Below are 18,659 nucleotides of genomic sequence, written 5' to 3'. Positions count from 1 at the left end.
ACAAGGACCAGTTCACTTGCTCCTGCTTGAGTACGTATTTTTGTGCCACTTGCTAGTTCTTGTAGATAATATAATCTAACTTCTATGCAAAGAGCGGCCAAGTGCCATGGCTAGCATTTCATCTGGGGCCTGCACTATGTAATTGTGGGCCTCATGCAATGCTGTCATGTGATTGGCTAGTATCACAAAGCCATGGCACTCCGCAACTGGTTGGTATTACTGATTATATGCGTGGTTGGTAAGAGCTGCCGGTGCACGGCATCTTGTGATGGGACATTGTATGATCAAAATCCAATAGTAGATAGAATAATAATCGGTAGGGGTCTGCCTAACCCCAGCTTGCCTTTTAAATAAAAAATTAATTATGTTTTCATGCATATATATATATATAGAGAGAGAGAGAGAGAATAATGGGTAGGTGCGAAATGATAGGTGTGAAATGATGGGTGCTAAATGATACGCGTTAAATGAATTTTTAGGGTTTTTTATTTTATTTTAAATTATAACCGTACAAATGTAATCTATGTACTTGATTTTATTGGGATCGAACTGTTCTATTCCGACACATTAGTAGGTTTTTATAAGGTTCAAAAACTTGATGCCTCAAAATGTTTGTAAAATTTTTAGGCTTCAAATATCATTTTTTCATCAATAATGACTACACTCTTCTGCTTAATGACAATAACCAAAATTCCCTTGACCTTTAGAAAACCAGCATACCCGCTGGCACCTCGCATCACAAACTTTCAAGGGCAAATTTGTCATTACAAAACTAGAATTACGTCCCTAAAGACCGGAGTGTTGAAACCTTTCATGTCAAATTATCAACTGTCATTTTTCAGGGGGCACGAGGGCCATACCCGTAATTACAAGAGGGTAAAACAGACCATTTCATAGGCAAATATTTGTGTGCGGCTACACCTATATAAACCCTCCATGTCCTACCATCCAACGCACGTAAAGAAAAAAGAAAGAATGGTGGGTGTTACAGTTAAGGGCCTCTCTCTGCTTGTTCTCTTCTCTTCTCTTCTTTGGCTGTCAAGCTTCCACGGTTGTGAGGCGAACAGAATGCACCATTGGAAGCACAAGAAGCCGTCTCCAGGCGCCACATTGGCCAAAAAGAAAGGCAAGAGTGATGGTGGTGGTGGAAAACACTCCGACCCAGCTGCTCCAGCACCTGCACACCCTCCATTGCCTGCAGGCGAATATGCTGCGATTTTTGATGTTCTTGATTTTGGAGCCATTGGTGATGGCGCTACCGATGACACTAAGGTTATTATTATTATTATTATTATTATTATTATTATTATTATTATTATTATTATTATTATTATTATTATTATTATTATTATTATTATTATTATAGCTACCGCTACCACCACTATCATCATCGTATCTCTCGTTGAAACATTGCTCTCATTCTGGGTATTCTGTCTCTGTTCTTTTCTACCACAGTAACTTTGTTTGCATGAAAACTGAACTCTCGTTAGAATAATTCTAATGCCAATCGGAGCCAACCGTATGACTCCAAAACGCTAAAAAAATGCGAGATTCATTCTATCGCAGCCCTGTTTTGCACCGTTTGCGATGACATGAGAAAATGGGACAAACACGACGAAAAAGAAGCTCATGAAAATCATTCTCCCACAAATGTGTGAGAAAATGTTTCTCACAATGGGCCAAGCAAAGCTCAACTCTCGATGAAAAACTGTCGCATGCTGTTCAAGCGTCAAATTATTTCAAATAGGACACTGCACGTTTGTGATTATTGTAGAAAGAGAGTATTATTTAATCATTTTATTAAATGATTGTGTTAACCGTTTGAAAGATGGAAGTGGCTGTCTCTGTTAACACATGCTGTCGTCACTGATTTATTTATTTTTTTAATAATTATGGAAACGTGTGGCAGAATAGTCATTTATGAAATTTTATGGGACATGGATGGCAATTTCGAATTCCACAGTGTTTGTTCTGCTGATCTTTCTCTAGAATGATAGTCATGTCCCTCATCACATCATGGCATTCTGGTTTCACTTTGGAGCCCAGATTGGCAATTCTGATTTAATCTAAGGGCATCAAGGTCATTTCCCTATAATCTATAGGGGTACCACCATCTAAATTGAAGCAGCTTTTTCTATCCTGGTATACAGAATTTTGCTGGTTGCTGTCTTGCTGATCAAAAGGGGCAGAATGTCCCGTGACATCTTTTTCAAAAATGCCAAGTATGTCCCCATAACCCTAATGTTCCTCGTGGGGTCCTCGTTTTTTTTTCAAGGAATGGAATGGTCATTTTCTAAAATATAGGGGTGGTCTAAGCCCATGAATGAAGGGAAGGGTTTTAAGATGTAAATCAATTAAAGAATGAGGGTATTTTCAAAATTTGATTTCGTCCATTCACGGGCAAGATATGTGGGGCCCATTATCGTAGGCCTGCTCTCAGATTCGTCGTGCCGCCATGCAGGTCAATTAATTGACCAAAATGCCCTTGATTTGAACTTTAATGCCAAAATTATTCTCTGCCAAGTGAAGCTAATTAGTTGTTTGGCGTTTGGGATGTGGTGTGCAGGCATTTCAAGCAGCATGGGCAGCTGCGTGCACGGTGGAGGCATCAACAATGGTGGTTCCATCCGAGTTTGAGTTCCTCGTCAGCCCGATCTCATTTTCTGGCCCGTATTGCGAGCCTAATATCGTTTTCCAGGCAAGTTTTCCTGCCAAGAATTTCCTAACAAGTTCTTTGTGAAAGCATATAATTCACAAACCAGTGTGCATGGTATTCAGTGTTGTGAGCCTAACAGAGGTATTTCTTGCAGTTGGACGGCACTATAATCGCACCCATGAGCGCGTCTCCATGGGGCTCGGGGTTGCTGCAATGGCTGGAGTTCACCAAGCTCAGAGGGCTAACTATTCAAGGTCAGGGCATCATCGACGGCCGGGGAGAGGCCTGGTGGGGCGGCACTCAGTCATATGATCCGGTAACTAGCACACTATAGCTCATAAGAGGTATTTTAGTCATTTAAGAAATGCATGAGAGCAGTTTGGACAGTTGCTTCCATAGCAGCCCAAAATACCCTGAATGCAGACTCCAATGTCCAAGTGACAAAAATATCCCTATAAAAAACTTTATGTACAACTGTATTTTCCTTTCCTGCAACAACATCGATCTTCAGGTGGTGATTTTGGTGGATGGTTTTTTGTGTGCAGATAATCAATGAAATGCTGAAATCAGTGATGCCAAGTATCAAACCAACGGTGAGGATTCCTTCCTTAACTCGTAATCAACGATTTTGGTGTATGGTCCTGTTATAGAGGACCAAGCACAACACTTTATGGTACTTGGTCGCCTATTCATCACCATGACCAACGCATCTCGCCCTTCTAGACATGGATAACATAGTCGCCAACATTGCCAATAGATCTAGAGACGTGATGAACACCGTCCATCTTATAGATGGATGGAGTTGGATGGGGGGGAGGGAAAAACCGCAGTAAACATCATGTTTGGCTCCTTCATCTGACTTTGGAGTCAGTAACAAAGAGACGAAAAGCTCAAATGTTTCTACATAATCAGCCTCTCTCTCTCTCTCTCTCTATATATATATATATATATATATATATAGGAAGAGGCCCTAGCACCATCTCAAGTAACAAATCATGACCAACGAGATCTTCTCCATGTAAAACCCGCCAGATCCATATCTACTAAATTTTTGTACGGACTGGAAGAGACCATGTGCTATGGCCGGAATCCAAAGTGACCCCATCCATTTCTAAGAGGATAGCAATGGATCGGGGAGGAACGGGGCTCCGCCTCGCCCTGTTTAGATCAGAGATGATGGACATAGAACGGAGAATGGATCGGGAATGAAGGTTGAAATCAAAACCCGTGCTGGGATGGACTTACTCTTGCCTCCGCCCTGTCCCGTCCCTGATCTCCATTAAAAATTACTATTATACCTTTATACATATTATAAAATCATATATATATATATATTAACTCTAACATAAAACCTTTTCTCGAGTCTCTCATTTCCTTCATCTAACAAGACGCACAATCTCTCATTTCTCTCCTCTCCTTCCTCTAACGGTAGAAGGCGACAACGGCAAAAGGACCGAAGGAACATAGCCCTGCCAAACCTCACTCTGCTTGGACCAAGGATGGAGGACATAAAATGGGATGTGGACTGAAGATGAAGGTTAAAATCAAAACCCATGCAGGGATGGAAGCAGGAATAGAAGGCAAAATTTTGAGACGGGGCAGGAGTGGAGACCTTGTCCCCCGCATGCCCCAGTCCACTGCCATACCTAAGCACTTTATCATGCTTGATCACTCAAAAGACAAACTTAGCTCAATATGAATCGATTGAGGTAAGGTAGATGACCAAGTGAAGAATTGTCTCAACATTATCTGGTCTGGTAGTCATACCTCCATTCTTTTTTTTATTTTCTTTTTATTTATTACCTGAAGAAACCACACTTGAGATCGAAGACCTGATCGTGCTGGCTCAGCCTGCCACTACGATCATCGTCCCCAAAGTGTAAAACTCCGAGGCAAGGAACCCTGTTCCCAGGGCCTATGCTGGGTGTTGGCTCGTGCAAAGAAATGACGCATGCAGGATTTGAACCTAGACCGCAAGGCCCAATCCCATTTCGAATGATGGATGGACAACAGAGAAGAGAACTAACAATTGGGAACCTGGTGTTGGACTTCCGTACAACCTTAATTCAAGAGTGCTAAGCATGATATGATCATGCATAGACCTCCATCACATGGCGATTAGCAGTGGATCAGTTCATCTATTTATATTTAGTAGTCAGTGCAAGTTAAAAGCTAAATATTGGGTCAAAGATAGGGATGTAATCGAGCCAGACTCAGTTTGGATATAAGCATTACTAAACGTGACCAAATCAGCACCTCATTTGGTTATATATCCAACCTGAGTCAGAACCATTTACATCACTATTTAAAGACGATCAAGTTGGCGTTTTAGTTAAAAGGCAAACAGACCCTTCAGTCAGAAGGGTAGTTTTTGTCACTTAAGACTCAAGAATAGAAGTTCTCTGTAGTTTCATGAAAGATCAATGGAAGCTTAAGGACCTCTGAATCTTCCTCCTCTTTCAGGCTTTGCGGTTCTATGGAAGCACGAACGTGACCGTCACAGGCATAACAATCCGAAACAGCCCCCAGTGCCACCTGAAATTCGATAGCTGTGCGACCGTGTCTGTCTACAACATGACCATTTCATCCCCAGGAAACAGTGCAAATACTGATGGGATCCATTTGCAAAACTCAGTGGATGTGAAAGTTCAACACTCAAACATATCTTCCGGTAACAGCCTAATACTCCAAAGACATTTTTGTCATTTTAAGCAATACAAGGTTGCTAGAGCAGTGACCAGCCTTTTGGAAAGCTTTGCCATGCAAAATAAGCTCAGTAGCTAATGCTACAATATTTCACCAAGCAGGGGATGACTGTGTATCCATACAAACCGGCTGCTCGAATATACGCATACACAACCTCAACTGTGGACCTGGCCATGGGATCAGCATTGGAGGGCTTGGGCGAGACAACACCAAAGCTTGTGTCTCGAACGTAACCGTGCGAGATATAGTGATGGAGGGTACAATGACAGCAGTCAGAATTAAGACTTGGCAGGTAAATTCAGCAAACTTCACCAGGCACAATAAGCATATACAGATCCTAGCTGGTTATTGAATACGAACCATGAATAACTTGACTTTAGCTACTTGAGTCAACTGCCCAAGTCAATTCTGAGTCTGTTAGTTAAGTCAGGCCAAGCCAACTTAGTGACTCATGTTTGGTTGGTCACTCATGGATAATTGGCCCCACCCTAACAGCTAGGTCTCTAACCTCAGCTGCAAGCCCATCCATTAGTCTAACACTTTCAGTAAATTTAACTGCAGGGAGGTTCAGGCTCTGTTCAAGGTGTACTCTTCTCCAACATACAGGTCTCTGAGGTACAATTCCCCATTGTGATCGACCAATTCTATTGCGACCGGAGCTCGTGCAAGAACCAGACATCAGCAGTAGCACTATCCGGCATAACCTATGAGAGGATAAGGGGCACCTACACTGTTAAACCGGTGCACTTTGCATGCAGCGACAATGTCCCATGCACGGATGTCATCCTAAATGATATTTCACTTCAACCAGTTCAGGAGGCCTACCACATGTCTCAACCATTCTGCTGGCAAGTTTTCGGAGAACTAGAAACTCCCACGGAGCCGCCGATAGATTGTCTACTGGTAGGAAAACCTGCTAATGCTCATATTCAGTCAGATCATGATTCATGCTGAGCACCAACGCATCATATGGTTCTTAGAATCCATGTGCATCTATGTAAGCAAGAGGCCTAGAAGTTCCATACCAGTTATGCCGATTTTGTGAGAAATAGCAGGAGCTTTAGCAGCAGGTTCCAGCTACCAAGATATGGTGTATATGTATGTGTGGTTGCGATATTCAACCCCGGCACACCATCATTGTACGTGTTTATACTAATTTTTATTGGGGAGTTTTGTATTCATATTCCATGCCTTTTCTCGCTCCTGATGCAAGATGAGCTCAGAATTTTCATCAAACTGAAGCCAATGCAAGTAAAACTTATCATGCTATCATAGCATCATCAATCAAAAGCAAAATCCACACATATAATAAGAATGTACAGCACTATCTCTGAAGAAAATATCATACTAAAGCAAGAAGAATCAAGAAGGTGATTCTTGAGCTACCTGATAAATGTCACAGGCCATTACCAACAGGAACTGTGTAGGGTTCGCTTCTACCGTTAGTAACTTGCATTACCTGAAATTATCTGTAAGAGGACATGAATTTCATTTAAGCAGCTTAAACAAGATCCTAGCACCTGGAAGATGGAGTTGACCAACTTACTGGAGTGAAGGATTCTGTTAATAATTCAACAGTTTGAAATGATGCATCATAAAAAAGGAAAAAGGTGGAAATTTTGCACAAGCAAAAAAACTGCCAAATGCCTAGATAGTAAGAGATCATGGGTGTGGGAGATGGGCAGAGAAGAGGATAGGAAACAATGAATGTCTTATTACAAACAAAATTACAATTAGATAAAAAGGTTTTGGATCCACATATGATACAGAAAATTTGTTAGGTCTCATTTCAAGTTTTTAGCCCAGTGGGCATCATACAAGATGCAGCTACCTCCAAGCAATGTCTTCTCCAAAATCAGCCAAGTCCATCTGTCGCTGATTATTGGTGCCTTCTGCATTACATCATTTTGTGAAGTTATAAATCACGCTCCCAAATTCTAGCTAGTTGCAGAAAATTAAGAAACCACAAGATAACAGCCTTAACAGAGTGCTATGCATTGAATCAGTGTAAATGGTTGACATATACACTTTCTGCAGTGTAAGTTGCTTTTATATCTATCTTAAGCAACAATAGACACAATCAATCAGTGTCGACAAATCTATGGCAGTTATTTTTCACTAATGGATGATTAAAAGTGAAATCCAATATCCAGAAAGCAAATTGCATATGAAAGAGTGACATGGCAGTTAAATATACAAATTTAACCGGACCGTGAACGCAAGTACCTTCCACCAAAAAAGTTCTGTGTAGAATGTTGCATGACAGTGCATATGTTCATATGAATTTCTCAACGTGCAGTTTCTATATCAATTTTATAGAAAATTAATGACAGTACTCACATAATTATCATAAGTATCGCATCAACAATCAACTGTCGGAGTCTCGCGATCATACGAAACCAACAACAGCCTTTTTTCCCTTAACATTCTCAATCTGCTCGGGGCTCGGCAACCCTGTTCTACTTTCATATCTCTTTTCCAGATCCTGACAAACATCAAACCAGATAGTTTAGCAAAAAAAAGAGAAGATTGAAAATTGGAAATGTATCCACATTACTGTTTCCAACATCACTTTAACATTCAGACTGTTATTTCAAATTGCAATTTTCGGTAGCCAAAGGCCATTTTTCATGTCTTTTTATCTAAACGTAAGCAGTCATTTATCCTGCAGAATCCTCATAATTGAGTAAATGAAATTCACATTTTAAAAGGATTAGAACTTGAAAGATCTTGAGGAACCGGCCAACAAAAAGACTTGTCAGATCCCACAAAAAGACTGCTTTCATCAAAATAAATCTCACTTGACAGATCAAATAATTCATGAAAAACAAATACCCGTTAATTCTGTATGGGGAGCACAATATCCCAAAATATTCTCATTAAGAATTGACACATTTATGAATACGTCAAATGTTCAATCAACTAGATAAACACCACATAGAAGTCTATTTAACAGTATGTTTTCAGGCAAATAAATACCCCCTTTTACATATATAATGATTAACATGGGAAGTTGCATTACATCAGACTGTGAAGATCAGATATTGTGAGAGCTATTAAAGAAACTTACAGGGCAGAAATGGTATCAACACTCACCTGTAATGATTGTCGAATACTGTCAAGCACTTCCTGAGTCATTCTCTCAAAGAAAAGAATTGCCTGGAGGACAAAGGACCAGCATCAGCTGTCAAAATTACTAGTTACATCACGATAACACTTATGCAGGCAGGAAACAATGTTAGTGCAAGGTGTTATAGTAGTGGCATGACAACATGTAGTACCTACACGTAGATGCGTAAGACAACCAGTAACCTTATGCACAGCAGCAGGCAATAACCATGTGCAACAATGACATGGTGCAAAAAGTTGCAGCTAGGTCATATTGTTGACCAGTACACACAAGTCCACCAGGTGGATGTTGGCAGATCAATATGTTCATGCCCATTGATTGGTACACATATAAGTGCATTGGTAGAATCAATTATTGCAATATTCAGTAGTCCATTGGAACTCATGAGTTCAATCTTTGATATATAGGAATGATGGGATAGATGGACATGCCTTAGCATCCATTGGATGGATTGAACGCCTCATGCTCCCCTATGATCGGGCTACTGACACATGGTTATGCGATACCCAAGTGGTCCATAACATAGTAATCACAGGTTTCCAATCATATCAGTGCTCCATGAAGCACCACAACTCTTGGAGAAATTTTGTTGGTTGGAAAGCGATAGTTCAAAGCCCACAGCCCACCCATGCACGCAAGTGCACACACACACACAGTGAACTTGAGCAAATTCCATTTCCTAGAATTGCCAATTTGTTGAAGAATCTATCTAGTTCTTAGACCCGGTTCAATGCAAACTCTGCTAGTATGCATGCCTAACCCTACTGATCTTATGGTACTGTCCAGATCCATCCAAAAATAATTGAAGAAAACTTCATAAGAATCAAAAACTAGTACGCAGCAGGGTTTCATTTATTCCACCTGAATATACTGATGCATGAAGAAGCTATATGTCATTTTCACTCTTGACATGTCATTACATCTAAAATCTTCAAAAAGCACGGGTTCCAGATTCAGTAACATGAGAGGGAATGAAAGTCGATTTTTCACATTTAGCTGACTAATAGTAACTTCATATCCTTTTGTTTTGAGAATAAACAGTCTAGCAATGTTGTACGTTAAATTATCAACTATAACTGATTTTCTACATCAATTATAGTATTTTGATCAAAGTCCAGTAGTAAGTATTTAACTACAAAGATCTAATTTTCCTCATTTCCAGCATCCAGTATGGTTCAAAGCTAGCTACAAATTTTACAGGAAAAGCACAAATGAACCAAGGCACGTCTGAAAAACTTAAATAGCAGAAATGTAAAGAGCTAAGTATTTCAGTAAGAAATTAAAAGGGCATCAAAATGTGAGTCCCATAGACAAATTACCATTACAAATTCTCAGAAAAGAACCAACTCCAAGGTATCATAAACTAAGATTCCTTGCTTGTTTCTTAATATGTAATTTAACTCCAGGTGGAAAACGTGAAAAGAAAAAACAAGTGTACAAGTGGCACCTGAAGATGGTCAAACTCATGCTGGAATACCCTTGCTGGAAGACCTTTCAGATTAATTGAAAATTTAGCACCATTAATGTCCTGAGCATCTACCTTTACTGCTGCAGGCCTCTGCATGATTGAATGAAGTATATGAACAACTTTAATTATTCACCTGAAAAAGTAATAGAAGTACCAAAATACATACGGCAGCAAGAGACATAAGCAAGAGTAGCATGAACAGTAATCATAACCTTTTTAAAATACGAGACAGAAGAGCTATAGGGCACAGTAACACAGGCTCTCGTCAGAAATGGATATTCACTAAAGAATTCTCTGGCACTAAAGGATCTTTCAAGTGAAAAGAACATGTGATGTCTGAGAGAGTACAACCATTGTGAAAATATAGTTATGTGTACATAGTACACACACACACACACACACACACACATGTGTGTGTGTGTGTGTGTGATATTTTCTATCTTGTAATAGGGAATACCCTCTAGAGGCATTTTGGGAATTCTGCACATGTAATAGGTTCTGCCCATTAGGGGCAGAATTGATATTTTCATTTTCTATATTTTTTTCCTTTTGTATTTTGCTAAGGGAAATATGGTCAAAAGACCATATAGTCATTGGGGCCTCCCCAAGAGCTATAATGGACCCTCTTGTGAGTATAAACAGGGACCTCTTGTAAAGACCCGAAATTTAACCCGAATTTCGAGAATTTTTTTTTTAATAACAGCAAAAATATTTAATTTAAACCAGGTTAAGCATCTCAGGCACGTCACAGGGAAATCAAAGCAAATACCATCCATTTCATTTCTAATAATAATTAATAATAAACCAAGTGTTCTTAACATTCTAATAACAGAATTGAAGTTAACTAAACTATTTCTAAACATCCCGAGAACATCAATAATTCATGCAACACAGCTCGTACAGCATCCTACAATCGCTCTAATTAATCTATTCTTCACCTGAAAAATGGTAAAGTAAATGAATCAGACTACAACCAGTCTGAGTAGTAAGATTTCTATACATGTTCATAAGTGCAATGTAACAAGGAAATATGATACCATGATTTTCAATAATTGAACTATGACATATCATGATATGATCAATTGAAAATTAAACGAAACAATCATTCTCATATGTTAACTAACTGCATGTCACAATAAACAATCAATGTCATGATTTTTTTTCGACATAAGAATAAGCATTGTTCATTATAAGCATATTCAGGTACAAATTCCACATGAACCAAGAACACAAAAAAAAATAATTCCAGTTTCTCTTTAATTATCCTACGGGTACTCGCAGGCCAAAGCAACCGTAACAGAAGAGAACAACCGGGGTTTATTATGTTGTGTGTTTAATTAACCCGAACGTCTAACTGAAACTGAAATCCTAAGAGAGCGGTGTAATAACCAAGAGAATCTCTCAAAGGCCAAAGAAACAGGATGCATCCCTAACTTCTGCAGAAGAACTTGGAACTACTGTAAAACCCACGACTTAAAACAAATAAAACAAAAAAAAAACTTTTATTAGATCTGAATCCGACCTGAACCTGAGTCGGGTACCCGATAACACCCCCCCTGTGCTTATTTAAAGCACGGGATGGGTAGGGTTTCTCATTCGAGAAACCCTCCTCCCTATCTCTGTGCTCGCCCTCTCTCCCCATCACCTGACCAACCCCCTGATCCCTCTCTGTTTCTTTCTCCGACCTCCGTCCGCTGCAACTCGTCGAAGTCCCCGCCGACGACCCCACCCTGCACACGGTCGAGCCTCCCCTCTGTTGTCCCCCTCTCCTCATGATCTCTCTCTCTCTCTCTCTTTGTTACCCTTTCCCTTTGTCCCTAGCTCACTGCAGCCACCCCGACAGTGGTGGCCTCCGCCAGGCAGCCTCCAACTGCTGCCTTCCCCGACATCGTCCCCGAGCTCCCCCTGCCCTGGTTCCCTCTCAAGTAACCCTCCTCCCTCTCTTCTTCTTCTTCTTCTCGTTGTCTTCTCTTCTTCGTCTTCTCTGTCTTATTCTGACATCCAGCCGGCAGGCAAGGGCAACGCCCCTGCCGCCGTGGGTTTTCCGGCCGGCAGGCAGGGGCAAAGCCCTGCCTCCCTTGTGATGTCGACTGGTAGGGGCTTTGCCTCCTCTGCCTCGTTGCCCCCAACAGGCAGGAGCTTTGTCCTTGCCTCTTTACCTTTTCAGCAAGCAGGGGCGAAGCGCCTACCTCCCTTTTTATCCCCTACCTCCTTGTTTTTCGGCAGGTAGGGGCGAAGCCTTTGCCTCTGCCTCGTTACCCCCAACAAGCAGGGGCAAAGCCTGGCAAAGCCTGGCAAAGCCCCTGCCTGCCTTTTTATCCCATGCCTCCTTGTTTTTCAGCAGGCAGGGGCGAAGCCCCTGCCTCCCCTACCATACTCCGTCAGGCAGGGGCAGGGCCCCTGCCTCCTCCTAACTTTGTCAGGCAGGGATTTTTGTCCCTACCTCCACCTTTCGTCTGCAAGGGAGGGGTGTTGCTATCCCCTCCCCTTTCGGTCAGGCCGGCGGGTAGGAGTCGCGCTTATGTCCCCCTACCCCTCTTTCCCTCTCAATAGGTCGGCGGGCAGGGGCACCCCTACCCCTCTTTCCCTCTCAATAGGTCGGCGGGCAGGGGCATGTTGCCCTACCCCTGCATCCTTTTCGGACCGAACAGTGGGCAGGGGTTGCGCCCCCTACCGCTTTCCTCCTTCCTTTCGTTGTGTGGCGGGCAGGGACGCAGCCCTGCCTTATTGGGGGTCTCAACCCCCTTTTCTCTTTTTTTTATTTTATTTTAAGAATGATTCCCACGCTTTTACTTTCGCAGCTTGCGCAACGAAGCCCGCCCGCGCCCCGTGGCCCAAGACTCACATTACTTATGCTCAAAGACGTACACAGCACCGTGACTCCCCAAGGTATGGGAAAGTTGCGCAAAGGACAATGGATGAATTAAAAATAAAGCAATTAAAATAAAATTTTAAAAATGGAAAAGAAATGACCAAAGAAAATATATATGTATACGTATATCTATATACGTACGCCTTTAACTCAAGGATGCGGTTTCACGATCCTTATCCTTTTTACTTTGTTTTATTTACTGCTTTTTGTTGTCGTTACGCTTGATATGCACAGGCTTTTCTTTCTGTATTTACTTTCATGTCTTTACTACTTTCTGTTGCCGCTGCGCTTGATGTGCATAGGATTTTCTTTCCGCATTTACTTTTCTGTCTTTATTATACTTGTCTTTACTTTGCTGCCACGCTTGATGTGCACAGGCTCTTTTTCGCATTTAATTCATGTCCTTACATTCCTGTCTTTACTTTCTTGTCTTTATCATTCTATATTGTCGTCGCCCTTTATGTGCATGGGCTTTGCTTTCACACTTTTGTTTTCTGCCTCTTTCCTTGCCGCCCTACTTTGGGCGTAGGCTTGCCTCTTGTGACTCCTCCCATGCAAGCCTCACAGGAACATCTACCAACTTCGCTCTTTGTAAGAAAGATGTGAAGTTGTATACAGGCGCTTTAGTATCGAGAAGAGAATTCCCTGTGCAGGGCTTCGGCTTCTCGAACGTGCAGTTGTGCAAAGCAAAGCTGAAGCAGTCTAGCTTCTAGCTCCACCCCGAGTCGATGCACTTCGGAGAGATATTTTGGATCCGTAGTAATCCTAGAATATGTATGATATTATCTGTTTTGCAAAGATTTAGCATGCTAAATGTACTTGTTGTATATCATATTATTGCGAAATTTTGTGTTGGTTATCCTCAAAAAACCCATACCCTTATCATCGTAACCATACCCTTAGACAGGTATGATTCTACGATGAGTAGGATGAGAGGTCATTGGTAACCTTGAAGTGTGTGATGTGCACATGTTGAAACACATAAGAATGGTGTCGTTTTGCTTTCACAGGCAAGATGCTCGAGTGGGTCTAACAGACCATAGCATATAGGATGAGGCGTCAGTTAAGTAACCTCTGACGTGCTCATTCGCCTCTTGTTTCTATCAAGAGAGAGGATGGATGGTACAAAAACTTTGATGGATAGGTTGTTAACAACCACCCCTCGAGCAAGTGGCTCGGTGTCCCCAGTCATCGAAGTCAGGGGACGGGACTATCAGAAATTATCTTAGGTGGTAGATCTGATGGACTTCTGCAGAAGTAGGATGCATCTGTAGTCATGAATGTCTTTGAGGAATCCTCTCTTGGTCACTAACCGTCCCCTTAAAAGCGAACTCAGCTAGTAATTTGAGGTATCATAAAATACATAGCATAACAAACCCTCGGATCAGTCTCAGTTGTTTCTACGTTTCGCGTCGGTGCGTACCCACAGGCCAGCTAATATCGAAACAAATAATATCTTATTCACAAGAACTGTTTGAATGCGCATTTTTTAGAATGATGAATTACTTTTTTTGTACATGTTTATAATTTGTGTCAACTGATGATTATTCGTTAATTGCTATCTGCTTGTGGAATTAATTATCCATGTTAAAGTAGATTATTTATTTGCATAAGATAATTGCTTGTGCTAGCGTAGCTAAATTTTTGTTCTAAATTGTTTATCATGTTAGTTTAGCTTAATTATTTTTTTAAACTGCTTATCATGCTAGCATAATATGTCCTGCAGTATTTTTTTATTTCATATTGTCTCGCTTGTGTACCTGTCAGTTTTTCGTGAAACTGACCCATTTTATGGGAACAGGTGACGAGTAGGTTTATCAGACAGCCAATGGCGGGATGCGAGATGGCCTGAGACTTCAGTTTGCTCGCAGTTTTGTGTTTGGGACACCTGTTTTAGTTGGAGTGTTGTATAAGGGGAAACCCTAACTTTTGTACAACGGATAGTTTTCATAATGAATATTTGGCTCACTAATTTTCTTGTTAAAATATTTTTGATAATGATGGCTTGATAATGGATTTTTACGGTAATGTGCCCAAAGTTGTCAACGTATTTTGCTTTTCAAAAAAAAATCGTTTCCGCTGATAAAAACTCTGAAAAAAAAAATGAAACCAAGAATAAAGATCAAGTACAAAAGTTACCCACATGTATCTCCTACCAATTGTTGATTAGTTGTGGTTGGTACAGAATAAAGATCACAAACCAAGAAGCATCGTTTCTTTCTTCGTTCCTTTCTTTCGGAGACGTATGCACAAATATCTTTTGTTGGCTATGCTTTGGTTGGAGAGAACATGTGCAGGCTCTTGAGTGTTTACGATTAGTCAGTTATAAAAGAAAATTTTCAGTGAAGGGTTGAGTTATCCTATATCAATACTTTTTTGTTTGATGCATGCGCTGATGACTTATTTTCCTTATTATCTCATAACAACTGTATTAGAAGCAGCGTACAGCCTATGCAGGTTCTGATATCACGTTTTACAGATTTTATAAAGCTTCGTCAGATTATCGATTTGCATAAGCTTTGGTTAATGTAAAGTCTGGTTATTAGTCTGTTTGTTTTGGGGTTTTATTAGCCTGAACCAGTTTTGTTTAAGTGAATAAGTTCTGGCATTGTTTAAGAACCTGAGCAGAGTTCTGTTCCATGCTCACATTTACCCATACCTTGATTATTTTCTCATGCATTAATTCATTTAGACTATGTTTCTTGTAAAGACTTTGGTGCATAGTGCTATTTTGAAATCTGATATCTTTCCTTGACTTAAAGCCTATTATTTTTAACAGCATGTGGAATTAATATCCTTAGTTATATGTTCAGTGTTAAATAAGCATGTTAAGTTGGTCACATATTTTAGATCTTGGATCTGATGTGATTATGCATTATGATTGTCAAGAGTTGGTACTGTTTGGGTTTTTGGGTTGATACAAAGAATCTATCCAAACACAATTTACGCTTGGATTGGACTGACTAAGGCCAAAGGGTTCGGTTGATCAGTTTCTCGACGGATTTGGACCGAACCAGAGTTTGGTTTGGGACTGGTTAGTGTGGGTGTCTCGGACTGAAAATAAAATTTTTATCCTTGCAAAGGGACTGTTTCAGCCGTGTGGTTTGGAAACTCCTTATTTTGATAAAGGTTTAAGTAAATCAATAATGGGTTTAAAACTTTAAATCTGGGTTAGGATTTAGCAATATAAACCTGAGTTTTATCCAATTGAAATTTAACTCAGGACCCAAGTAGGTGAACCAGAGTTTTCGTCTAAATGTTATTTGAGTCTGAAATTAATTAAAACTATCTGAGTTTTTAGTTAAACATGTAAATATGTGATGTTGCTAAATAAAATCTAAGTTTTTGTTTGTTTTCAAAATCTGATTTTTAGATTAAATAAAGTTTGGGCACTATATAGTTGATCAAATCTGATTTCTCTAGGTTAATAGATGAAAATCTGATCTTTTTTCTTCACCATTAGGAAACGAACCTTTGGGCTGAATCTTAAAAATTTAATTACTGATTTTAGAATCTAATTGAACGAGCTTTAAATTAAGAGTTTAAGAGTGGGCTTAAATATGGTTTTAGATTGAATACAAATCTAAGTTTTATGAAACAATTTAAAACTGAATTTAATTAGAGTAAAAATCTGATTTTGGTCTGTTATAAAAATCAGACTTTAGTCTGTCATAAAAAATTGATCTTTTGTCCATTATAGAATTCGATTACAGACTATTCTAAAAAATCTGGCCGTCTGTTATAAAATGTTTTTGTCATGTTATCGATTGGATTTTCGGCAGGGTATAAATCTGATTTTACTTACGATGTGCATTTAATTTTTAGCCATGAATATGCATCAGTATTATTGTTTCATATGAATACAAATCATTATTCTCTTATTTTTTGTGAGTTGTGTACTTAAATTTGTAATGTTATTTAAGTGTATTATGTGGCTTTGGTTGGAGCACTTGTGAGCCTTTGGAGGCCAGTTGCTTGTGCGTTGTTCTTGAAGTGTTAAATTGTGAATGCATTGATATAGTGTTTTATAATGCATCCGAATTAGTTTTGAGGTAGCACAAGTATTATACTCTTAAAATTAACGAGGGTAAAGGCCCAATCGGGTAATGCATGTTGATTTGCAAAATTGTTCTTATCTGAAGAACCCTTAATTAATTAAGAATGGTATAAGAGACCAAACGGTGTGATTAATTGTTCTTCCTTGGATGGCGGACATGGGGACCGTGAGGATAATAAACGTCGTGTGCATTGTTTACTTCAAGAACCCGATGAGTGGTTTGTGTTCTCATCTACGGTTACAGGAAACTTCCACTACTTTGCCTGGGGGTAGTATTGTTTGACTCGGTTGCAGTTATTGGTATAACAAGAAAGTGGCATTGAAGGGTAATGATGTCTTTATTGTCCCGATATTAGGTGATAATTCTTAATATTCTGATTTATGATGATAATTTTCGACGTCGGTCGAGGAATAAGTGTGGGACCCAGTTAATAAAATACAATTGTGTGATAAGATACAAACTGGGAACTGCCTTAGACCTCGAAATTTGGCCCGTTTTTAGTATTTGTGGGTTTTATGCAAGATGAAACTTAAATGTGTTGCATTAAGTATGAGCATATATTCAAAAGCAATGTTTGATAATTAAATTAAAAAGTCATTCGTGAAAGCTACATTGGTTCATGTATCCATAATGCGTTGTATAGCATATGATTTTGACTGCCTTAATTACTTTGGTTTATTGCAAGCCTGTTTTAGGTATGAGTTGTGCTTTAAGGCCCTCTTAAACTTATGTTTGATTTGATGTATGTTTCTTTTCTTACTGTTGGATTTTGAGAGGGTATCGTACGAGAACTTCGATTCTTACCCGTTTTCTTAAAACCATTTTTTAGGTACTGAGGCTCAGTCTTAGCTGCGCAAGGCGATGGTGGGACCGTTTAGCTGAAGGGAGCGACTCTTTATGTTTTGGTGGCCTGGATTATAACCGTTATAGGAGTTTTATATTTTTGGAAACTTATTGAACTTGAAATTTGGTTTATTAAGTTAATTACATTTTATTTAAATTTATGAATTGAATAAATTTATGTTTTGGAATGCATATTGGCTTGGTGGATAAAAAATTTGTAATGTGCCCCAGATCCGTGAGTTATCTTTCCGAAATGTTTTAAAATCATTTATTCATTCTAAAAAAATCTGCATTTTTCTGAGGGTTAGTTTGGGGTCGTTATACTCTTGAGTCCATCTCTTTCTTGTCTCTTACTTGTATATAAATAAGGGTGTTCCCCCTCTCTTGTAATACAATGCTTCTTGCATAGTGATGAATAAAATAATAATTATTTTAGCCCTCTTGTGAAATACCCCTTGTGTGGGATTGGTATTGAGTGTGCCCTTTTGTGGACACTAGTTGTGTATGTTCTTTTGTCTTTGGTGAGCATATTGAGTGTGATTGAAAGATTCTTATTTCTTTACAGTCCACCTCCACTTTTGATTTGCAGGCTTCCGTGGCCTCTAGGCTTGATTAGCTAACACAGCAAGTCCAATATCTCCTTTCACTATCAACTATGTCTAGTTAAGCTACACTCTTTGGTACCTCTTATTGTACTTATGCATGTATTCCTAGTATTGGTTTTGGTTGGTTGATATATTCAGGGGTGTCATGTTATATGACCTCTAATGAGTCTATACTAACCAATTATAGGCCATGTTATGGTGCCTTTCTCATTACAGATGGTTCCCTTATTGATATCTCTAAAGTTGGCTTAGTTACTTATGATTTCAATCCTTGTGAAAAACTTAGTGTATATAGAGTTTTTTTGGTTCCTTCTCTTGCCA

The 18,659-nt window shown here is 39.7% G+C and overlaps 2 protein-coding genes across 2 annotated transcripts in view; one reads left to right on the top strand and one right to left on the bottom strand.

Moving 5' to 3' along the window:
• Nucleotides 1-975: 975 nt before the first annotated feature.
• Nucleotides 976-6,316, top strand: LOC149833936 (polygalacturonase At1g48100-like). The gene is made up of 7 exons (XM_090009235.1): nt 976-1,272; nt 2,567-2,698; nt 2,811-2,972; nt 3,202-3,249; nt 5,120-5,327; nt 5,464-5,654; nt 5,924-6,316. The coding sequence occupies exons 1-7, from the start codon at nt 976-978 to the stop codon at nt 6,314-6,316; spliced, it is 1,431 nt and encodes a 476-aa protein (XP_089865361.1).
• Nucleotides 6,317-7,056: 740 nt separating this feature from the next.
• LOC149833935 (peptide deformylase 1B, chloroplastic-like) overlaps nt 7,057-18,659 on the bottom strand; it is a 59,736-nt gene continuing 48,133 nt past the window's right edge. Inside the window, exons 4-7 of the mRNA XM_090011122.1 lie at nt 9,940-10,050; nt 8,459-8,521; nt 7,703-7,847; nt 7,057-7,254 (exon numbers count right to left, since the gene is read on the bottom strand). Coding sequence (XP_089867248.1) covers nt 7,752-7,847; nt 8,459-8,521; nt 9,940-10,050 — 270 coding nt within the window. The 3' untranslated portion in view covers nt 7,057-7,254; nt 7,703-7,751. The remainder of the gene's footprint in view (nt 7,255-7,702; nt 7,848-8,458; nt 8,522-9,939; nt 10,051-18,659) is intronic.

Source organism: Nuphar pumila, chromosome 6, assembly GCF_984573655.1.
Source record: "Nuphar pumila chromosome 6, dmNupPumi1.hap1.1, whole genome shotgun sequence".
NCBI classification, from domain to species: Eukaryota; Viridiplantae; Streptophyta; class Magnoliopsida; order Nymphaeales; family Nymphaeaceae; genus Nuphar; species Nuphar pumila.
The sequence above is the reverse complement of the archived record's forward strand: the minus strand, read 5'-3'. Positions and strand labels throughout refer to the sequence as shown.